This window comes from Eptatretus burgeri, chromosome 9 (assembly GCF_056783735.1).
Source record: "Eptatretus burgeri isolate ZD-2024b chromosome 9, Ebu_testis_v1, whole genome shotgun sequence".
Lineage (NCBI taxonomy): Eukaryota > Metazoa > Chordata > Myxini > Myxiniformes > Myxinidae > Eptatretus > Eptatretus burgeri.
In genome coordinates, this window is record NC_140969.1 from 50,023,663 (window position 1) to 50,048,529 (window position 24,867).

The following is a 24,867-nucleotide window of genomic DNA, read 5'->3' on the forward strand; positions in this document are numbered from 1 at the left end:
CACTTACACTTCCTCACTCATCGGTGGTCTGTCGGCGACTGACAGCTTCTGCAGGTGGGAAAATATTCACACATACGGATTAGGATCGCCTAAATACGTGCACCAAACCACGCCTCCCTAGCTTCATTTGTTTACGCACGAAAAATTAAGGTTGGATACTTTTTGAACACACCTCGTGTGTGTGTGTGTATATGTGTGTGTGTGTGTGTGTGTGTGTGTGTGTGTGTGTGTGTGTGTGTGTGTGTGTGTGTGTGTGTGTGTGTGTGTATTGTTACGTTTGAGGGGGGTATGCATTCAAAGGGTAATTAGGATGTTTAATTAGGTATGCCATGCTGTTCGAGTGTACCAGGATCTCGATGTAATAAGTAGCAATTCAGTGGTGATAAGTTGTCTAGTAAATGTCCATTTCTTCAAGGGGGAAATGATAATTGTCACGTAATTAGATAGGGATACGGGATAGGGTAAGTGTGTCTGCGTAAACCCCTTTTAGTATTCCCTGGAGGCTTGCCGTGACGTCACAGGACAGTGCTGCGGATGGCTCCGCCCCGTGATCATGATTGGCGGAAGGCAACGGCGCAGGGCCAATAAAACGGCCCGATTGGAAGTGACGAGGACGGGAGGATAAAAAGGCTCTGTTCGGGGAAAAGGAAAAGAGGAAGAAGATCGGTACAGAAAAACCGTTCTGGGGGGAGGCTGTTGTGCTGGGAGCGTGCTGTGTTGTTGCGCTGATTCGATCCTGGATTTGATCGTGTCTCGAGGCCTTCCTGTGCCTCGTGCCTCACCTTGGTTGGCTCTGGGGTTCTGCTGGCTCTGAGTACGGGGTCGAACGGCGGGCGGACCTGCCTCCCTCTCCTGCTCGCAACTTGGCGCCAGAACTGGCTCCCTGGCGGCTGTGAGCGGATTTGGGCCAGGACCAGGAGGTCTGCAGCACCACGGTGTCTCCTGCCCCTGACGAGCGCAATGCCAGCTCGTCCGACACCAATCCGGGGACTGTTGCGTCCACACCACGGGCCAGCCTGACCACCAGGACCAGCTACGTTTTGTGTGTGTGTGTGTGTGTGTGTGTGTGTGTGTGTGTGTGTGTGTGTGTGTGTGTGTGTGTGTGTGTGTGTGTGTGTGTGTGTGTGTGTGTGTGTACCTGGCGCCTTAGAGGGTTTGAGATTTGTACATCCATTGGAATTGTTTGTGTTTTCCCCACACCCGAACCCACACCACCATCCCGTCGAATCGCCCCGAATCCCTCCTCTTGCCGAGTCTTATTATTTCTGGTTAGAGAAATAAACGTTATCAACTCAGTGAAAAGCGACTCGTGCCACCTTCCTCGTCCCGTTTGCGGTTGAGCGATTAAAACCGCAATATTTGGGTTATAAATAAATAAACCGCCTCCATCGTTTCGGCTCATTCTACGTTGGCGGGACTGTTCAAGTCCCATGGACATCACAATATGTATGTGTGTGTGTGTGTGTGTGTGTGTGTGTGTGTGTATATATATATATATATATATATATATATATATATATATATATATATATATATATATATATATATATATATATATATATATATATATATATATATATATATATATTGTTGCGGTCACGGGTACCGAGACACCAGCTTGTCACTCGTGATTAATCCCCGGTTGTCCTCGGTAGAGCCGGACCTGGGGCCACCGCTCACAATTAACGTTATTGTACGGTGGGTTGTTTTCAAACCACGAATTCCACCCAGTCAACCATGAGTTCCAGTGTCCGCCGTCTAATTATACCGTTTAACTAGAGGTCACGTGGTTACCTGAGCGGGGAGCACGCCCTCGGCAAAGCACCTATATTATCTGATTAGATTTTAATTAGGGCGGCCGAGCGTTTTCACCGCTGGTGCGTGTTGACTATTTTTGGTCAAATCTGTGGTAATTACCTCCCAGTCTATCTCGGTTCAAACAATGCTCGACCAATGGAAGGAAAGGACAAGCACGGACAGGTTGGAAATCGACAAATTTATAATTAATTATCAGTAAAATAAATAAATAAAAAGAACCTTTTAATTGCTGAGGTAAATAAAGAATGAATTTCAAAGCAAAATCAATCAAAATGCCAGGAAAGAGACAAAGAGCAGATTCTTATCGGGGGTTGACTTACGGCTAAACGCAGACATGGGTACCCAGCAGATCATTCAGGGGGAGGGGAAGGGGAGAATCGTCTCGCTCACCAGAAAGTCGTTCCGTGAAGCGAAAACATCCCGAAAGTGCGTGCGTGCGTGTCACGTCCGTCGCCAGCACCCAGCTTTGCCGTGCACCGTCTTGCGGGGCAGCCTTGAACGCCAGTCTAAGTCTGGAGGGCACCGAGATCGTCCGTCGCGGGTTTAGACCTTGCTGTTGTTGGTGATCGACCCGTGCCTCACTTATTGGCGGCACCGCTCACACCCACACCACACGCTCACTTGCCGAAGCACTGGAAGGGCAAATTGTCTCCTCGGCACTGGTCAGACACCCGCTTCTTGGTCACTTCTCTCGCCCTTTGCTTTTTCCTCTCCTTTCGCTTTTCCTCTCCTCACTTTTTCTCTTCAGAACGCTTTTTCCCCCTCCTTTTTCTCCTCAGACTTTTTCTCTTCACACTTTTTCTCTCGAGACTTTTTCTTTCTCTAGACTTTTTCTCTCAGACCGTCCCTCTTTCGCTTTTCCCTCACTTTTTTATATCTCAGAATGTCTCTCCTCACAGAACGTCCTCATGCTTTCTCTCGCTCGTTTTTATGTCCCCGGGCCATCTCCGCAGGGTGCCGTCCGCCCCAAGCTCTCCCCGCCCCACTGGGGCACGGTTACCATGATGACCCGTGCGCTCTCAAAAAAGGCGGGCGTTGGAGCTCGCGAAAAAATATTGCTGAGGAAAAATGAGGGCGGGCTTCAGAGCTCGTGAAAGAATGTTGCTGAGGACGTGTCTCATAAAGAAAAAAGCTTCCCATGAGAGAGGGGATCTATCCTTTACCCTTCTCAACGCATCACATTTAAGATCCCATTAGACATGGGGATGGGGCTAATCTGAACATGCATTTAAGGAAATAACTGTCTGAGGACCTGGATGTGTGGATGCATCCATCAGACTGGATTCTAAATTCCGTGTGTGTGTGTGTGTGTGTGTGTGTGTGTGTGTGTGTGTGTGTGTGTGTGTGTGTGTGTGTGTGTGTGTGTGTGTGTGTGTGTGTGTGTGTGTGTGTGTGTGTGTGTGTGTGTGTGTGTGTGTGTGTGTGTGTTTCTTGGAGCACATAAATATAATATAGAATGAATAGATGTTTTTCCCCAGAATTATTATGATTTCAACATGTTTCATAGGCATAGTCAATTTATTTAATCTCCAGCATTATGTGGGCTTCATTTATTTAAACTGGTACAATTCTTTAATGTTTTTCTTTCATGAAAGGTCCAAACAGATGTATCAAATATAAAATCACTTCTGCACAGGTCACTTAAACCCTGACCCCTCAACTTTATTAGCCGACTATCTATGTGCATTATTCATTCTCATCATTTTAAAAGGTTCCGTCTTTATTTTCTTCTTGCATTTATCACTAAAATTTTAACTCCAGAACATTGTTATGGCTATTTTAGGTGCAAAAAACATTGCATGTATTTGTACAAATGATAGCCCACTGTTTTAAGTGTTCAAATGAATTTCTTTATTGTGCAATTATGTTTGTTTTTTGTACACAGTTCCGACATATTCTCAATGAGTGTTGACCCTGTGAGTGTGTGAATATTATTTGTTGATCAAAATTTGGAGTTGCACTTTGAACACGGCATGCAGGAGTGTGGACTTTCCCCATCCTACGGCCTATCATTCCACCTGGTGGTGCTATACATCATGAATTGGCTCACCATCTTCTGACTTTCCCCGAGTGCCAAGCCCATGGGGGTCTGCCCACTGCCCGACTTCAGCAACCACACGGTGCTTGGAGTGATGAGTTTCATCTGGGTAGTCTTGGCACACAGGCAGGTTATGCAAAAATAATTGTACTCATTTTTCTGGTTTCCACATGTATGTTCCCGTTTTTATGAGATCCACACACAGGGATCCACACAAAAAACCTCATCCTTATTGGATCCACACACAAACATCTCGTATTTATGGGATCCCCAATCAAACGACCCGTCTTTAGGGGATCCATACACAACCGCTGTCTTTATACGAGATCCACACACGAATGCCTCACCTTAAAATTTTTATCGTGGAGAGATGTTTCAAAAGATAATTATTTGAATGCCACCAGGATGGGTGCTGTTGCAACCCAATTATGTGAATCAAAATACTTGTTTTTGTTCCTCCTTTGTCTGAGAGTCAAATGCTCGTTTTTGTATCTCTTTGTTCAGGTTGTGATGTTGCCAGAATATGGCTGCCTGTATGTGGAGATTTCCTTCTTTGGTGGAACTCTCACCTTTTCTGTCGCTCCCGAGTCCAAAGCTGGACTTCTCACGAGTTTGCACCGGTGAGACGAGACATGATATAGTTGTTAATCTGAATATTGTAATGTATACTCATGACTATCAGAAATGCTCATTGTGCAATTGTCTTCCATCTTTTACTCATTGCAGATCACCCGTGCCACAACCCAGTCCAATTTGGTTACAGTTCCTGCTGCGGCACCTCTCTGTGACCATAAACGATGACGTCAGCCAACCCATGATGTCTTCTGAGTTCTTACGGCTTACCTTGGACGATGCATTGCTTACTGTTGGCCCGGGCATGACGCAAGAAGGCTGTGGAGTATCCGAATCCATTGCACCACAAAGCAATGGTCGCTTGTTGGTGCTTCTTGTTGGAAATGTACAGTTGGATAATCAGCTCTTTCCACGCTCTACTTTCCATTTCCCTGTCATTCTGTGCCGAGGGGAGCAGGCAGTATCAGAATCATTATCCGCCTCAGCTGGTCTTGGTCATACCTTCTGGCCATTAGAGAGCACAACCCTTGAACGCTTTCGTCAGAGCTGTGCCATACAGATGAAGGCAAATTGCACTCCATCTCTATTTTCTGGAAGAACAGAAGTGACCGACTTGGAGCTGGAATTTCAGCCATTACAGCTTTACATCGAAGACACGTTTCTTTATCACCTTAAGGCTCTTCTTCCTACGTTTTCCCTTCCTTTGCACAGACAGTTAGATCACCCTCATGGCCAGACAGCGCTGATGGAATTTCCCCAGTTAGTGTCAGCGCTTGTGCTGCCAATCCACCTGCGCCATTTGACCATACGACCCCTAAATCTGCTGGTCAGTGTGCATGCCTCGCTGCGTCTGTACATCGCCTCAGACCATACACCTTTGGCCTTCAGTGCATTTGAACGCCATGCCTTGTTCACAACACCACGAGAGCTCGTCCACAACTTGACAATGCACTATGCCACTGGTGCACTCTTTCGAGCAGGTACATTTTACACACAGTTTGTTACAAATGCTTGAATCGTTTGAATCCTATCCAGGTTCCTCTTGATGACTCCATCTTTCCTCTTCTCTTCTTTGGGTTCCTTCTTGGTTTTCTATGTCATTATGTTTGTACCATATCCCGATGCTGTGTGGACTGTGCTTCCTGCTGATGGACCTCTGGTAGCTTGTACATGTTGCTCTGTTTGAGCCTGGGGAGTAACTGCTGAAATCTATCTGTCCAGATCCTTCCCGACATCTTTGTTTTTTGTTCCTTTCATTCTTTCTACCGTTTTTTTTTCACATTTCTCTGTATTCATTCCAATTATTGCTTTTTCTTCTCTTTCATCTGTTTTCCTCTCTGTTCCTCTTTCGTTATCTATTTCTCCAAGGATAAGTGAATTCTTGCAGAAAGTTTTCTGTAAGGCTCACTTGGCTATGCCTGGATGGCATAGGGTTGTGGTTTGAGGGTTGTGGAGTAGCGGCTGAAACCCGTATCCTTATCCAGGTTCCTCCTTATGACTCCATCTTTCCTCTCTATTTCTTCAGGTTCCTTCTTGGTTTTCCATTTCATTCTTTATGTTATTCCTTTATGTATGATGATCTTCTGTTGCTAAAATCTATAACTATAAGAGATGAATAGGCGGAGCTTAATCACCAAGCACCGGTGGAAGCATAATGCTAATTAGCTGAGGGTGAGTGGGGGTGGGGGGGGTGATTTTCATGATGGTTTTCATGATCAATGTTGACTGTGATACAGTTGTCACACAGTCAAGCCATCATAGTCAAAACATATATAAAGTTCGGACAAATAATTTCTGTCTACAAAGAATATGGTTGCTTGACCCTGATGAATGTGGCCTCCATTGCACGAAGGTGAGCTAAACTGCATCCTCTACTCAGGATTTTAAACTATCCGATACGATATTGCTCTGCACATTGAGGATTATTCAGTGAATGGTAACCAATTGCAGAGGCACAGGGAATAGTTGTCGTACTATGTACATAATTCTCGCGAATGCATATTCTAGACTGGGATTCAATTAAGAACTCGCTGTTTGCATCATTGCTGAGAAATAGCTGTGCCATTGATGCAATGCCACTGCACAAAGAGAAGGAATTTGGAATTTGTCCAGCATACAGGAACTCTCTCCATCCGTCACTACAGTTTATGGAGGATGAAATTAACAGGACAAACTGCAGACTGGTCGTTCTCCACTGCACTCTTCTCCATGCATGGGACATCGCACGTGAGTTCCTGTCTCTGTTTGACTTGATTCGCATTTATCGTTAGATGGCTTCCGTTACATTGACGAACGAGCTGAGCAAGGCACGTACAGTAAGCATTCATGGGCAATCGACCATCTGAAACAAAAACGGTTTGGTTCCTTGATTAGTAATCCCTCCAAACATGTGCTCAATTTGTCAGATCATAAACTATATGCGATTGAAAAGCGAGACTAGCCGATCTTGTTCAGTGCTTACAGTGGGATTGGGACCATACTCTGTGCAGAGCGTTGGTGCTACCAAAGCAGTCTCCTGGGCTATTGGGCACCATCCTGGACGAGTCGCCACTCCGACACAAGATACCAGCAAGCTGGCACTCATTTTGCCGACCTCGGAAGGATGACAGGCAGAGTCAACCCCACCTGGTATTAATTCAACAGGTGAACAGGATTTAAACTCAGGATCCTCGGATCCAAAGCCCACCACCGAAGGGAAAATGGATGGAGGAAAATACAGAAAAATCCCACAGGAAAACCTGCTGTCCACTGCAAGAAATCTGAAATTGGGACAGAAGTTCACCTTTCAGCATGACAACAACCCGAGGCACCCAGCTAAATCTCTACTGGAGTGGCTAAGGAACAAAAAGATAAATGTCCTTGAGTGGCTCAGTCAGAGCCCCGTCCTAAATCCAATCGAAAATCTGTGCCATGATTTGAAGATTGCTGTCCATCAACACTACCCATGCAACTTGACTGAGCTTGAACAGTTTTGTACAGAAGAATGGGCAAATATTGCCCAATAAAGGTGTGCAAAGTTGGTTTGGAGACCTTTCCCAACAGGCACACAGCTGTAATTGCTGTTAAAGGTGCTTCCACCAAGTATTAACTCAGGGGGGCTGACACTTATCCAACTAAGATATTCTAGTTTTGTTATTTTAATTAATTTTCTGATATTTGTAGAATTTGTTTTTCACTTGGAAGAAGTGGGTTACAATGTGTAAATATAGATGGAAAAGTCTGAATTAATGCAATTTAATTCCAGGCTATCAGGCAACAAAAGGTGAAAATTTTGAAAGGGGGTGTAGACTTTCTGTAGGCATAGATAGATATGCAATATGCTTGTGAAGTGCAACATGCTGTCTTTGATTAAACCCGTCAGTGAGGCGATGGGTACGCACGGCTGGTGCGCTTTCAATTACAGCAGTCTAAAAAAAAAATCAACGCAACTCGTGACATTTGGAATGGGAGTAAAATCTTGGTGTAATAAGTGTACAGTGAAATATGTGTTTATAGAAATGCAATCTATTAACTTTAACTTTAAAACCACCTGTGGAAAACACCATATAAACAAACTGATCTTGGGGTAAAAAAAAAAAACAACAAAAACTTCACAATACCTCACAAAAGAAAGAGTAGTTAATAATAACGTTTTGTCCTGTCTTGCTCATGTTCTACTTAGTTGTATATTGATGGGACAGTTCCACAAGGATCGAGAGGCAGGTGTAAATTATGAAGGGATAGAATAGGTGTGAAGGTTTTTAATGATGACCGAAGACATGTGGGATGAGAGGGGTGTAGTGGAGGAGCAACTGACACTTGGAGAACTTGAGTATGTCAAAGAACAAGTGCGCTCGACAGGCATTATGACATGGGCGCTCGCATGGCATGGTGACTTAGGTGCTTGTAAGGCACTAAATGTAAGCACTCTACCAGTTCATAATCAGGTTGTTGTTTTTTTGGATACAAAGTCAGGCTCGTGGAAAAGTTAGAACAGAAAAGGAAGATCTTGAACAATGGAAAATGGTAGAGGAACACATAACAGCAGGGTAGAGGAAGACATGGAGGAGATGTGGGGGGGGGGGGTTGTATACAAAATCGAGGCTCATGAAAGAGCTGAATGGATCAGGACATAACAGAATGCAAAAGGAACAGTGGAGACGCATGAAAAAAGGAGCAGTCGAGAGAAGGGGAAAACACCAACAGCAGAGTAGAAGGCCAAGATAGAGGTAGACTTGGATAAACAGAGTGTGGGGAAGAATGGGGGCAGGAGAGAATGCATGGGGTGGACAAATGGATTCAGAAGGAAACTCCAAGGAAGGAAAACTGGAGATTTTGATGGAGGAGGGATTGAGGTGGGGTAGGGGGAGGGGTTAAAGAGGGTAGAAAAGATCATGGTTTTGGATTGTGGATGATCTGAAATGGTGGTGAAGAGCTCGTCACCTTCGAATCAAAAGTCTCTCATGAACAAAGGTTCAATTGTCAGATGCAATCTTTTGATTCTATGCTGACAAGCTGTCTTGAAGACCTGGAGGGAAGAATGAGATTGAAGAGGATGTGGAAGTTGGTTCCACAGGTGGAAAAAGGAGGAACAAATGAATGGAGATGAGCAGTCATCCTGGATTTAGGTAGTTTCACCAGAAGGGGTTGATGGTGGACCATGTGTGGCCTGTAGAAACCTGGGGGTGGGGGTAAAGGACAAAGCACAGAAAAAGCAGAGGGTGCAAGACCAGAAAGTAGGTGGTAGAAGGCAAGGAGGCCACTGACCTGTCTGCTATCGTGAAGTGATAGGCTCAAAGACTCAGCTTCATTGCAGGAGATTCCAATAACCTTGAAGGCCTTGGTTTCCACGGCATCAAGCTGAGCAAGATGTGAGGCAGGGGAGCAAGCCCAGAGAGAAGAGCAGTACTCCATCAAGCTGTGGATGAAAGCCTTGGAGGTGGTTAGGAGTTCAGGTGTGCCAAAGAAGGCCTTTGTACGACAGAGGATGCCCAGCCGGCTGGCGGCTGGCATTGGAGGCCGACTTTGAAATGTGGCTTACTCAAGAAAGATCATGGCTGATAGTGAGACTCAGGAGTTTGAATGACTGAACTTCCTCAAGAGGATTGGAAAGTAGATATGAAAGTTTGCCAGGCAGTTCTATCAGAGAGAGAGAGAGAGAGAGAGAGAGAGAGAGAGAGAGAGAGAGAGAGAGAGAGAGAGAGAGAGAGAGAGAGAGAGAGAGAGAGAGAGAGAGAGAGAGAGAGAGAGAGAGAGAGAGAGAGAGAGAGAGAGAGAGAGAGAGAGAGAGAGAGAGAGAGAGAGAGAGAGAGAGAGAGAGAGAGAGAGAGAGAGAGAGAGAGAGAGAGAGAGAGAGAGAGAGAGAGAGAGAGAGAGAGAGAGGATGCGAGGATGCGAGGATGCGAGGATGCGAGGATGCGAGGATGCGAGGATGCGAGGTTTGTCGGGATTGGAAGACATTCCAAATGTTTGATCAACTTGTGATTTTGTCAAGGCCTGAAGAGAGTAATGTGGCTGCAGCCTGCCTATCTGATGGATAAGAGACGTCACAGCATCGGGTGGAGTCATCAGCAAATAGATAAAGAAGATTTTCCAGAGAGTCAGAGAGATCATTAAGGAAGATCAGGAATAGGACTGGGTCTAGAACACTACATTGGGGTACTCCAGCCTTGACAGGGAAAGGAGAGGAAAATATTCCTTTGAGTGCCACATGGCCCCGAGAGTAGTGGAAGTCAGTAAGCCATTTGTGGCTGATGCCACCTGGTCCAGGATTGGGACAAGTTTGGATATATCCTCAAGCACAAGAAGTAAGGGTTTGAAAAAAAACCAAGTGAAAGCCAAGGATGAATCATTCATGAAGCAAACAAATGGAAATGTGGATGGAGGGAGAGAGGAGAAAACACAATTACCTGGAAAGGAATGGGTGCCTTTGGGGAGGGATCATGAGGGTGGAAAAGGTCATGATTATGGATAGGGGATGACCTGAGATGGTGATGAACAGCCATCTTGAAGCCCTGGAGGAAAGGATGGGATTGAACAGAATGAGGAAGTTTTTTGCACACATTAGGGAAAAGAGGAACAAATGGTGGTTGTGAGCAGTAACTTTGAATTTTGGAAGCAAGCCCAGACTTAAAAAAAAAAAAATTTTGGAACAACTATTCAACAGGTTATTATTAGATTTTTTGGGTCTCATAAAGTAGAATTGAATGACAGGTAAGATTTTTAAATTTACAATGGAATGAGAAAGTACATTCACAGGTTGGTTCTATGGATGAACAAGATTATTGATTCATGAAAAGATTGTGGATCAGCAGGAACATATTTGAGATGGTGATGAGCCAGAAACGGGAATAACTGGAGGGTAAAGCAGGATTGGTCAAATGCACTCGGATCCAGCAGGCAAGATAAAACAGTTTTACAGAATGGATCTGAGCAGAAAGCCTGAACTTTGGAAGTTTAATGTGGAGTTACTGGATGAACAGTGTGAACAAGGATAGGATAGGTGGGAGTAAGGCCGGATAAAATGAGCCAACCCGGTAGGCCAATAACCTGTTTGCGGTGAGTGAAGCTCCAGCATGACATCCTGATTGGTAATTTCCAACGATGCTTGTGCCTTTAGCCTTCACTGTGTGTCCAGTAGTGCAAGATAGGATGCAGGATCTCCAGCCGACAGTCGGGAGTAAAACTCAATCACGTAATGAACTAGAGCAAATACCGCCACCAGCTTGAACAGTTTACGTTTTGTATCCCACTGATGGGTAGGATCTGAATCCGGACCCCAACCAAAATCGAATCGGCTTGTTCTCATCACCTAACCAACTTATGCACCAAGTTTTGTCATAACTCGTCCACAACTTTTTGAAATATCATCTTTAAATATATAAAGTAGTAGTGTATGTTTGTTTGTCCTGTGTTACGAATCCACGCCCGCTTTCCACTAATAGTAGCCGCTCGCCCACCGGACGGACAATTCAGTCGTGACCTTCCGGAGCAACGCCGGAACCCTGTCACGGGTGGGTCTTCAACCCCACCACGGCCTAGCCAATTTTCTACCCACGCAGAATAGGATCAATCGCCGAATCTCGATATACCTAAGTACCCACGCGGGTAGCCTACCATGAGACCGTACCTCGGCGCAGGTCGGCTGGGACACGAACCACCCAAGTGGTTCGTTACGTTCTGCAGTGATAACCGAGTGGGTATTATCGCCCGACCTCGCCGGATCCGATTCTATTTATAGGGTATTTAACAACCCCAACTCTTATTCCAAGATGCAAGATGGCATTTCAATGTGGTGAAAGGAGGACGCAACGAACGGGGTACATTTGAACCAAGCACATTTATTTATAATTTACACACAACACGTATGCAGGCATGGCAATGAAATAATCATACACGTATGCAAAGAGACAAAAGCAATCACGTATACAGACAAAGCAAAAGCAAGGGAAAGCAGTAATAGTTTAGCGACCGAATATAAGCAGTAATATTTTACAGGCACTTTCGCAGTTCTACTTCTCAGACTCGGCACCACAACATTCATTCAAAAGCCCAAAATAAAAGGGCCATCCCCAAAAGACGAGGCTGGCAGACCAGGTCCGTAGACCTTTATGTGCGTGGAGCCTGGCTGACCGAATGGGCCCCACGAGACCGACGCTGGTTACCTGCACCCTCGTGGTGCGACGGTCGGCGAGCTCTCTCCGGCACTCTCCTCTCGTGTGTGCCTCGACCCTGGACCACCGCACACAACCCTCACGACTTGTCGCCCAGAGGGAAGGCACCCGGAGCTCGAACCACCACGAAGCAGCAGCAATCACCAGACCAGAAGAGCTCGATGACGCCGAAACCACCAACGACTCCGAAGAAGCTGAAACCACCAACGCAATCCAGAAGCTCTCCCCAAGAGAAGACAACGACGACGACCAAAGACACATGACTAAAGGCTCGACGACAAAGGGCTCGACGACAAAAGGGCACGACGTTCAAAAAGCACCAATGTCACGAAGAGACGAAGCTCCCCCGAAGAGACAACAACCCACATGATCACCCCCTCCTTCTTCGAGCTCGCATCCTGTCCGCCCTTATATCCCCTGGGGTCCAACCCCTTGCTCCTCCCTGTTTTCTGCTCCACACCCCTTCCAGTTCCTGCGAGAAGCTTCCAGAAAAGGGGCGTTCCTCCGTACCCAGCCCCTCATTCCACGAACTGACCAATGGCGAATGATCTGCCTCGCCCTCCCCCCACACCAAGTGCGGAGAAAACAGGCGAGAATATTAGGCAGGAAAAATCCGTGCGCCATCGAAGTTCCTTTGGTTTCCTTTTGCTTGCGTTTATTGAATGAATGCAGAGAGATGGTTGTAATATGTCCGTGGAGAAGAAGGGAATTGATAGCTGGCGTAGCGGCGAAGGTGGTTAGAGATGTGGTTTGTTCAAAATAACGATAGAAAAAGAAAAACCGACCTCAAAGGATCACAGCCCTGTGACACGAATAAATCCCATTAAACAACGGTGGGGAAATCTAACTGAACACGGACTTATCGGCATAACTAACTAAGAACCTATATGGTGTTCTGCGAATTTCCACAGCCGTAACAATATAAAGTAGTAGTGTATGTTTGTTTGTCCTCTTATAATTCACGAACTACGCATCCCAGAGCAAAACTAAAGGCATATTCGGAATCAGCACGTCTTCGGGGTACGAGAGCACACCTTAGATATTTAAAAAAAACCGAAAATCGTCGATTTTTTTTTTTATTCACAACCTGATCAAAATAAGACAAAGACAGACCTGTGGATGGACAGACCAGTGAACATTTACAAAGTTTCTGATGAAAAATTTGACTTTCTGATTTTAGATGCCCCGAAAAAGGAAGAGTTCCATTGGTCCTAAGGCAGCTGCAGTTAAGCAAAAACACACTAAGAGACAACAGGAGACTGAAGAGGAGCAAGATGCCAGTCTAAATGAACAGGCACAGCGGCAACAGCAGCAGCGACAAAATGAGACTGAAGAGGAGCGATCAGCCAGGCTAAATGAACAGGTTCATCGACAACAGCAGCGGTGAGCAAATGAGACTGAAGAGGAGCGATCAGCTAGGCTAAATGAACAGGTTCATCGGCAACAGCAGTGGCGAGCAAATGAGACTGAATAGGAGCGATCAGCCAGGCTAAATGAACAGGCTCATCGGTAACAGCAGCGGCTAGCAAATGAGACTGAGGAAGAGTGTGATGCGAGTCTTGAGGCAATGCATCACCGCACTGCAGAAGCACAAGCACTGGCCCGGGCACAAGAGCACAACAGTGCCAATAGGGTGGCATTCATGTATGACCCGGCTGACTCAACAACTCATGCAGACATCGGCCGAATGGACCAAGTCTGCACCCACTGCTCTGCTAACAAGTTCAAGAGAGAGACCAAGGGTGTGTGCTGCAGCAATGGCAAGGTCGTCCTTGAGCCCTCTCCTGCCCTTCCTCCCTTGCTGAAGGAACTTCTCTCAGGTGAAGGTCCCCTCAGCAAGCACTTCCTTGACAACATTTGGATGTATAATGGCAGCTTTGCGATGACGAGCTTCGGGTACAAGTAAGCTGAAGTCCAGGGCTGGAACCCGAGCTTCCGGATCCAAGGTCAAGTGTTCCACCGCATTGGCAGCTTTCTCCCACCTGTAGAGGGCCAGCCAAAGTTCCTTCAGGTCCACTTCCTGGACTCGCATGCCAAGGAACTGGCTGCCAGGAACCACAGCAGCCTCAAACCACACATCAATGAGATGCTCACAAAGTCGTTTCACGAGAATAACCATCTGGTCCATGAGCTCAAGACTGCAAGAGATGTACTTGCAGAGGAGGAAACTCTGAAGAGCACCAGATCATCATCAGAGAGAACAAGTGACCGCAAGGAGAGCACACACGCCGCTATAACACCCAGTCTGCACCAGAAGTCGCCATCCTAATGGACAATGAGCCAACAGAACCCAGAGACATTGTCCTCAGACTTCGCGATGGGGCACTTAAAAGGATCGGTGAGCTGCATGCATCTTATGATGCACTCCAGTATCCCATAGTGTTCCCATATGGAACAGATGGCTACAGCATCCATCTGGTGGCCAGGACTGCTACTAGACAGGATGGACGAAAACTCACACAGCTGCAGTACTACAGCTACCACATCATGGTGAGAGAGGACAACCACATACTGCAGATGCGACGATTCTTTCAGCAGTTTCTGATCGATGTCTACTGCAAAATCGAGACAGAGCAACTGGGCTTTATCTGCCGGGAGCAAAAAAACTTGCTTGCTGATAACTATGACAACCTCCGTGACAGCTTCATGAGCACTGATGACGAACGCTGACAACGACAAAGAAATGTGAAATACATCCAAATTAAATGTGATATATAAATGTGATATATATTAAGCACCACAATTTACCCCTTTCTTATTCCTACTTTTTTCCCCCGGGTAACGCCAGGTACTCTAGCTAGTGTTATATAACGTTTTTGGCCATATCTCTCAATGGTGAAGAATCACTTTGGATGAAAATTTAAAAAAATTCTCGTATCCGGATCTGGATCTCCACCAAAATCGAAGAGATTCTTCCTTTTCACACACCCAACATGTCCAACAAGTTTTGTCTGAATCTGTCCATAACTTTTTGAGATATCCTGCTAAATATAGTTTTATCCCTGTCACTTAATGGTGAAGAATCACTTGAAAAATTCTAGTATCCATATCCATATCCATATCCATATCCATATTCTGATCTTCTCGAAAATCGAATCAATTCTTCCTTATTTCGTCCATCCACCAAAAAAAAAAAAAAACACCCAACCTGTCCACCAAATTTCGTCTGAATCAGTCCACATTTTTTTTTGACATATCGTACTCATAAACAAACAAACAGACAAGCAAACAGACAGACAGGGGTGAAAACATAATCTGCATCCATCTTTGGCAGCGGAGGTAACTGGGGAGTTCATGGAAAACCTTACGCTGCGCTGTCTTGAGAAACACGGATGTGGGCGAGGTCTATGAGCAGCAAATTCAATTGGTCAAGATGAGGTAAAATTCTGTAATATTTTGTCCAAATACTGCTAAACAGAAGAGTCCAAATACCATTTTGAAGGTGCGAAAAATGTGATTTGTGTTCTACAGTGTTCACGTATGTAATTCAATTAAAATTAAATAAATATTTTAGAGGTTGCAGAAAATAAATTCAGAAGTTTACCACCGTTGATGCAGCGTCTATTACACCACCTTATTTAACACATTACATTAGTTCTTCATACCTGTTGGTTGTGTTCTTTATGATATCCTTAAAAACAGTAAGTTTCCTGCTTGAAATGATTTTCAATTTTGTTTGACTGCCAGACTAGACAGGCAGAGAGTAAATAAATTATCTCACTCCTTTCTGTGCATGCTTGATCCGGTCGAATTCAGAGCCAAAGTCATCTTAAGCTTCAGGTTCGTTTTCCAATTCCTATTCAAGATATACCATTCAATGGAAATGAAATTGTTCCTCAATCATAAACTGACGTTTGTGGACAGAGACAGACAGACAGACAGAAGTGAACCAATTGCTTAATCTCTCTTTTTACTTCACGTGCACGGGGTAGTAGATAATTGGTGCACTGTGAGAATGGGAGGTGCCCAGGAAGGACTTGACTCGACAGGTTATGTTCGGGTGCAATGTGGTTTTTCAAACCAGATTGTAGATGTGATATGTCCTTGTGGAGCATGAAACCTAGAAGCTAAAGCGACTACTCCTAGATGTTATTAGCCCCATTTGACTAAGTCGGAAATGGGGGCTTATGGATTTGGTCTCCATTTTCATGTCCATGCGTGTGTGTGTGCGTGCATCCGCAACAATATCTTGGACATGTATATACCAATTTGATTTGTACTTGGCACAAAGACAACAAATCATGGTATACATATGCACATCATTTTCTTTTCCCAATGCGATCAATGATGGCCGACTGGCGCCCATTTTAGTTGTAAAAAAAAACCCGGTGTCGAACACGTCCTCAACCATTTCTCAGACATGCATATACCGATCTTGTTCAAACTTAGCACTCAGATAACGAATGATGGCTTGCATATGCACGTCATTTTTTTTCCCCTCCCAAGATCATATCCAAGATGGCCGACTGGCGGCCATTTCGTTACTTAAATGTGTCCCCAAACATTTCTCAGACATGCATCATCTGATTTTTTTTTTCAAACTTGGCACAAGCACAGCACATGATGGCTTATATGTGCCCCTCACTTTATTTTGCGATCTGATCAAAGATGTCCTACTAGTAGACTGGCAGCCATTTTAGTTGTACACTAGCAAAGTACCCGCCCATGGGCGGGTATAGTTATCTGTTGAATGGCGTTGGTCCCGTCTCGATCGGATGAAATTGAGAAATTGACGTTATCTGGTGATCTTGACCCCGTGACCTTTGACCTTGATCCCCTTATGTCCGTTCCCAAAGATCACATATGCCAAGTTTCATCTCATTCTATCCAACGGTTGGCCATCTATAAAGGACAAACAAACATGAAAAATTGACGTTTTAGTCAATTTATGACTTCATAACTCGAAAACCGGAAGTCGGAAGTGAATGTCGTCAATCAACTGTGTCATTTAATTTTGATTATCTGTCGAATGGTGTTGGTCCCGTCTCGATCGGATGAAATTGAGAAATTGAAGTTACCCGGTGACCTTGACCCCTTGACCCCGTGACCTTTGACCTTGAACTTGACCCCCCCCTCCCCCATGTCCGTTCTCATGTCCCAAGGATCACTCATGCTAAGTTTCATCTCATTCCATCCAACGGTTCGGCCGCCTATAAAGGACGAACACACAAACAAACACACATACATACAAACATTCTATTTTTTTAGTATAGTCGATAAATATGGTCTCGCCCTTTATCTTCGTACAACAAAATTACTAAAACAACGGGTGCTGACATTTTATGTGTTTTTTACTTATTAATGGAGGAAAATGACAATGTCTTTCAGGAAAAGTGAAGATGTAAGCCTTTACTGGTGGGTTGTGGTTTTCGGCACTGACTGTCAGATTTGTGCCTCATTATTCAGCACTTGATCCCTTTAGTTTCTTACTAAGAACGTAATTCAACATCTTCCATGGATTGCCATGGTTGGTTATTCCAATTGAGGCTTATGCTCGGATCCCAGGTTCAAATTCCATAGTTGATTTGTCTCTCGTCTGTGAATGTTGTTGAATTTAATGTAAACATATACTGATCTCTTATGTTGTCCTTGTCTATCATGTAAAAAAAAAATGCTCGAGCCCCAACATGAATGAGCCTTTGCTTAATGTGAAAATGAAAAAGAGTTCTCACCATCAAAGAAGTTCAATATTATTTGATTATGAAAATATTCACCAAACGAGTTATCAGTTCTCTTTGGCAGGAACTTGAGTAACTATTAATATAGATGGATATCACATAAAAGGTTGGTAAAAGCGTTATATTTATAATAAATAAATAAATATCAGCAATAAACAAAATGTTTACCAAGTGTTTTTCATGCTCCACTTCCATAGGATGGGTTGTCGGATCACTTGAGATCTTGGGAAGTCCCGCAAGCCTGGTTTGCAGCGTCGCTAATGGAGTCGCAGACTTCTTTCGCCTCCCGTACGAGGGTCTGACTCGTGGACCCGGTGCCTTCGTCAGTGGTGTTTCGAGGGGAACATCATCCTTCGTGCGGCATATATCGAAAGGTTGGACCTCATCGACCATCTCGTTCTTGCAGATTGTGGACATGTCCCAGTCTGCAGTGTTTTTTCTTTTAACAATTTGCATTCCCATGAGTCATTCCATCTGAAATCACCAAATTTTAGAAATTGTTCCCAGTTGACCCCTCAGATTTACTTTAAACTTTCATAAAATACTTCCCAGTTATCAAAATGAAGCTGCGTAAAATTTTAGGTCCATAGATGTGGTCAACTCCGAGATATTGAGAGTTGAAAATGTGAAGCTGCGTAAAATTTTAGGTCCATAGATGTGGTCAACTCCGAGATATTGAGAGTTGAAAATGTGAAGCTGCGTAAAATTTTAGGTCCATAGATGTGGTCAACTCCGAGATATTGAGGGTTGAAAATGTGGTTGTGGCCCTATTTTTATAGTCGTTGCGAGCATCATAAAATGTACGGCTACTTTTAAACTCCCACAATTTTTTTAAATATTAATGCTAGAGCCTTGAAATTTTCAGAGATTATTCTTCTATAACTGCTCTGTAAAAAACAATCATAAAACTGAGTATACCTCTATTAAATTTTATGACCTGATCAGTTGAAATCCAGAAAAAAATGTTGGTTTTGTATGAAGACCCAACTTTGACACCCCATATATTTTTATTGACCCATCCCAGAAGCTTGAAATTTTTTCATGTAATAACTATGGTAGTAGTATTCAAATACATGTTTACTTTTCTTAATCAGTCATATATAACACAGTCATGATCCCTCAAAAATTGAAAATTTTCATTTTTCCCTGAAATTCAGGTGAGGATTGCAAATATATGACAAGGTATACCACTTCAAATTGTTCACCATTGGAAAGAACATATTCAAGTTTACAAAAGTGTCAAATATCAAAGTGGTATATTTTTTTTTTAATATATTTTCTTTCTTTTTTTAAACTGTTGTTAACACAGTCGTGAATACATGAAGTGTGTGCATGGTGTGGGCACCATGGTAACCATGAATGATTAGTTCTATGATTCAAATTAATAATACAAAAATATATCACATACTGCAATAACAATGTAATAAAACATTTCACGTAAATGATTTGAATAGGTCCTTGATCTGCTTTTCCAAGTCAGGTGCAAGCTTGTACTGCCTCCCAGTTGACATTAGGGAAGCATCAATAACTTTCATCACATGGACCAAATGAACCCAACAAATGTCCTCCCTTGAATGTAACTATATCCACTGCTGACATCAGCAGATCAGCCACTATTCCTGAGTTCTATTTTTAGCCCCAGCCAGATGAGTTAAGCTCTTGCTATTTACAAATGAGAAACAAAGAATTACAAATTCAAATTTCAAAGTATTGTGTTCATGGTATCCTAATAGCAGATGATATGTATTGTTACGGTTTCGCGCCCGCCGGCGTGCTGACGGCCACGTAACTCGAATCGCGGCACGTCGCCCACCGGACGGACAATCCAGTCGTGACCCTCTCGGACTAACGCCGGGAACCAGTCACGGGTGGACCTTTCGGTCTCACCGCGATCGAGCCAATCAGCCCCCGCGTGGGATAGGGTTGCTCGCCAAATTCGACCTACCTAAGTACCCACACGGAGGGTAGACCGGGCGATCGCACCTCGCCGCAGGTCGACTTCGGACACGGGTCACTTAAGCGACCCGTTCCGTACTATCGGGATAACCGAGCGGTGTTATCGTCGGCCTCGACGGTTCGATTAATTATCGGGCGTAGTCAGCCCACTACCAACCCTTTACGTGAAGCAAGATGAGGATTCAATGAAAGAAATGACGAAGCGAAGCGGGAAACAGTTCAACACAAAGCACATTTATTCGCGATGAACGGAAAGCACACATATTCAATTCCACCAAAAGCACATAGAAAAGAGGAAGAAACACAATGCAGAGCTAATACCGACTACGCGAGCACACGGCAACACTTATACAATTTTACTTCACAGACGGCGCCGACAACACACATTCCCAAAAACAAAAGAAAAGAGAACCCTCAAAGATGAGGCGGGCCTGAGGCCGAGACCGGGTCGGGCCTACCCGTCTGGTGATGAGACGCGGAGCGGCGATGGTGCCTCAACTCCGCGGGCCTCGCGGACAGTGTCTGGTAGGGGGTGGGAAAGGGGCCCCCTTGGTCGCACTATCTCAGCGCGGGGGGAAACAGGAGGGGGTTGCTGATGCTCGGGGGAAAGGAGGATTTCTACTCTGCCTCGAGTCCCGCGACGAGCGTCTCCACCTCGACCAGGTCGCGCCGTCGGCCTCCCTGGTGTGCAGCTCCCGGCACGACGCGAGCACCCCCTCATCTGCCCTCGCCGCCTCTCCACAGCTCCGTCCCCTTCGCTCCGACTCCAACGCACACGACGACGACCAACTCCTTCTTGCTTCTTCTTCCCAACTCCACCGACTGCGAAGTCTTAACTCACTCGACTTGACGAACGCGGTCGCTTATATAAGCCCCGTGGCTTCGCTCTCTCATCTTTGACCCCCTGCCTTCGACCTTTCACCTCGCTCCCCATTGGCCCGCGAAAAAGTGGGCGTGAATGCATTTTGATCCATAAATTTGCATATAGCGATCGCCCTCCAACGCCCTGGAGGCGGGGCCAAATCGCCCCTCGCTCACCGATTGGACGGAACAAAAGTGGGCGTGTGTCGTTTTTGATCCGTTTTTGAAGCGGAAAATCCGTGGTTTTGTACACGCTGTTCGGCGCGCGCCCTGCACGAGTCCAACACCGGTACCCACAAGCGGCGCAAGAACGGTGGCGATGCGACGGTTGCGAGGTGTGACGTGAAGCGGCGCCGCGGTGGGTGGTTGATGTTGTGGTTGGTGGTGGTAACAATGGCGGTTGGTCCAAAATAAAGATAGTAAAAGAAAAACGGCTATCCTGAAGAGTCGCAGCACGCATAAATGACATGTATTCCCACTAGACAACGGGTTTGGGCCTAACTACACATATACTTACGGAGATATCTCACCTAAGGGACCTGAATGGTGGTTTGCGAATTTGGTAACCACAACAGTATGTACATTGTATATACATGTACTACACATATGTACTATATGTAAAAGGACTGTTCATTAACTAGCACACACAACGTGCACAGCACTGGCAGAACATCATTTATTCAAATATTTTTTTAAATATTGATAGAAACATTATACCACTTTGATATTTGACACTTTTGTAAACTTGAATATGCTCTTTCCAATGGTGACAATTTGAAGTGGTATACCTTGTCATATATTTGCAATCCTCACCTGAATTTTGGGGAAAAATGAAAATTTTCAATTTTTGAGGGATCATGACTGTATTATGTATGACTGATTAAGAAAAGTAAACATGTATTTGAATACTACTACCATACAGTTATTACCTGAAAAAATTTCAAGCTTCTGGGATGGGTCAATAAAAATATATGGGGTCTCAAAGTTGGGTCTTCATACAAAACCAATTTTTTTTTCTGGATTTCAACTGATCAGGTCAAAAATTAATAGAGGTATACTCCGTTTTGTTTGTTTCTTACAGAGCGTATAGAAGAATAATCTCTGAAAATTTCAAGGCTCCAGCATGAATATTTAAAAAGTTGTGAGAGTTTAAAAGTATGTGATTTTTGTGATGTGATTTTGTGATGCTCGTAACGACCATAAAAATAGGGCCACAACCACATTTTCTACCCTCAATATCTCGGAGTTGACCGCATCTATGGACCTAACATTTTACGCAGCTTCATTTTGATACCTGGGAACTATTTTATGAAAGTTTAAAGTAAATCTGAGGGGGTCAACTGGGAGGTCTCCGGTGATATGAGGTGGAATGACTCCCATATGAGCATTTAGTTCAAGCTGGGATTCCACATCCAAATTCCCTTTACTGCATTGATTTGTTCATCGTCTCCTATTGTCCTTGTGCTGTATGTGATTTGTATCAAGCTCCTCCAATAAAGTGACATGTACATGGGGGTAATTAGGGCAGATATTCCACAATCCTCGACTCTGTCGTTTCGATCTTTTTGGCACCTCACCTTCTGCAAGTGAAAAAATTAAAGAAATTGAGGTTCCTTTTGTCAGTAAAGATTTGAAAAATGAATACACGATACTTGATCATGTTATCCAGTCACTTTTCCATAGCAGATGAATGTAAAATGCAGATTCTGGATTTTTTTTCTTTTATGAACTTTGAACAGTTGAGCTGTTTCACTAACACTGATAAAACAGGGAAATGTTTTATCCTGTTGGTTCATGCTTAAAATATCCATGCTTACCACTCTGGCCATCTATGATGCAGGTACATTGACGTCGATCACTAACCTGGCAACCAGCTTGGCACGCAACATGGACCGCCTGTCTCTCGATCATGAGCATTTCAACCGGCAGGAAGAGTGGCGGCAGCAGCTCCCAGAGAGTGTGGTTGAAGGACTTCGGCAGGGTCTCTCACGCCTGGGTCTTAGCCTCCTCGGTACGATGTCTCCACGCAATCCCACTATTTCCTCCACGTAGCTCTTCACGATCTCTGACACGTGTGCTACATATTGTCGACCCCTGCTTTTTGACCTTATGTAGCCAGTGCAGAGGGCATCGTTAGTTATCATCTTGATCCATAATTCTCTTTGATGCCGATCACCGAAGCAAGCACACAGTTGTCAATAAATTTGAACAGCTTTGATGTTTTGACGATAAATTTCATAATTATTCACTCTTCCACCCTTCCTGTGATATCACTTGCCCCCATCTTGGTTTTTAACTCGAACATTAAATTGGAAAACACTTGATCATAAGTAATGGTTGCCAACAATATACAAATTCTCTGAAAACCTAACAATAAATGTCCATTACTCTGTCTTTTATAAACAAGAGTTAATGCCAATTTTGCACCAACCTCATGAATGTTTCAGAGATTTGAAGCCAAGTATGTAATCAGTCGATTGTGAATTGGATAAACACATGAAGACTGTTATTACAAATTATATTCTTATTTTGATATGGCTTCAAAAACTCAAATCTATCATCAGGTGCCATCGCTGGGATTGTGGAGCAACCGTTGCAGAGCTTCCACAAAGCTTCAACTGGAAGCAGGACACGCAGTGTCATCTCGGGGGTGGGGAAAGGCCTTTTGGGTGTCTTTACGAAACCCATCGGAGGTGCTGCTGAGCTGGTTTCACAAACTGGATACGGTGAGTGTGAATTTCTTTTGTAATCGAATATTACCAAAAAAACCCACAATGGTTGCAAATAAACGAGCTCTGCTTATTTGGGGATAAACACGAAATACGTGACTCTTTTTGACAGTTGTGATGCTTTGCCTGAACCCCACCCTAAAAATACGTGATTCTGAAAATGAGAACAATGTCTTCTTTTCAAAATTCCGTTCAGCTTCCATTCTGCAAGTTTTCTTTTTTTAATCGATGGCATCTGACAACTCATTTGATGAGACAGTGTTGCCCTTCAACTCCCTCCAAATTTTACAAACTTCTAGTTGAACTTCCTGTTCTCCTTTCAGAAAATGCCCTCTGGTAGCTTCGAATTAATAATTTAAAGAGCGCCTCTGCCATTTTTGTACAAATTCAACCGAAGGCAAGTTCTAAATTGACATGTCCTGTCGTGATGAAGGGAAGTCAAAGATGGCTGCACCCATGAAGATGAAGTCATGTGACTGTGGCTCTGGCACCCTTCTCCCTGCTCCTGAAAATGCACCCAACTCCCCAAAATCATCACTTATTTTGTGTATGGCCCCTAAACAAACATTTTATAATCCAATGATTCAACAAACTGAGTGAATAACGGTGCCTTCATTCCTTCAGAAAATTACTCTAATCCCTGCCAACCACACGTCACGTTACCTCCTACCATTACTCTTTGAGGATGGCAAGAGAACTCAGGATACTCCCCATTGAGCTATCTTGTGTGGAGTTGATTCCCAAAGGTATAAAACTTGAATTAAAAAAAATAAAAACAGTTCTGATGCATTGTTGTTCACAAGTACACCGTCCTTCAAATGGGGATGTTGCATATCAGAGCCCCCCATCCTTCATTTTGGGCTGTGAGGCCCTTCTATCCACATTTAGGTTATAGATGTCAAGGTATCTCTCAGAGTAGGCCACTATCCTTGTATTTCCAACAAATTCGCCAAATGTAGATATTAAAGGGATGTAATTGTCAGGTTAATATTTATAACTGGGTGTACAGCGAAGGTATATATTAAGTTAACGGGGTGTTGATACAGCACTGTTTCATGGTTGGATTGTCGGCGACTAAACTGTCTCCCCCACCAGGTTTTCTGGTGAGGAGGGTGTATAGATATGGACACCCAGCAGGATTAAAAACAAAACCTGTCAAACGAGAGAGGAGCTCCTTTTGAGCCAATGGCCATCCATTTCTAGTGCCCAACTGTGTCTGCAGATGTCCCCCTGCAGTTGGGTTACTTTTTTTAGGAGGTTGGTGACAGGATTTGCACTCTGGCCACCAGAAAACACTTCATTTCGCAAAACCCACAAATGCAAGGAAAACTGAAAATGCACTCTGTGGAAGTACCTCCTGTGCTGTTGCCCTCCACAGGGCAGCTCACTAGATGATGCGATTGGAGCAAAGCCTTCGGGACCCTCGTTCCTTGATGAAAGGAGGAAAACCATGGGGTAAACCTCCAGGGTCAGATTGCATTTGTGTGTGGCAGAGTGGTACTGAGGTGTCGTCCACCAGACGGCAGTCTCCTTGGGTTAACTTGAGGTGGTCCCTTCGGGTG

The 24,867-nt window shown here is 44.4% G+C and overlaps 1 protein-coding gene across 5 annotated transcripts in view; it reads left to right on the plus strand.

Annotated features, from left to right (window-relative positions):
- Positions 1–24,867, plus strand: part of VPS13B (vacuolar protein sorting 13 homolog B) — a 616,840-nt gene that overhangs the window by 575,583 nt on the left and 16,390 nt on the right. For 4 of the 5 annotated variants that reach the window (XM_085896654.1, XM_085896653.1, XM_085896655.1 and 1 more), the window contains 6 exons: positions 3,798–3,982; positions 4,361–4,476; positions 4,583–5,409; positions 17,957–18,133; positions 22,417–22,587; positions 23,141–23,302. In XM_085896654.1, coding sequence (XP_085752780.1) covers positions 3,798–3,982; positions 4,361–4,476; positions 4,583–5,409; positions 17,957–18,133; positions 22,417–22,587; positions 23,141–23,302 — 1,638 coding nt within the window. Of the gene's footprint in view, positions 1–3,797; positions 3,983–4,360; positions 4,477–4,582; positions 5,410–17,956; positions 18,134–22,416; positions 22,588–23,140; positions 23,303–24,867 lie in introns of those variants that run through there. The other variant, XM_085896658.1, reaches the window with a different exon arrangement.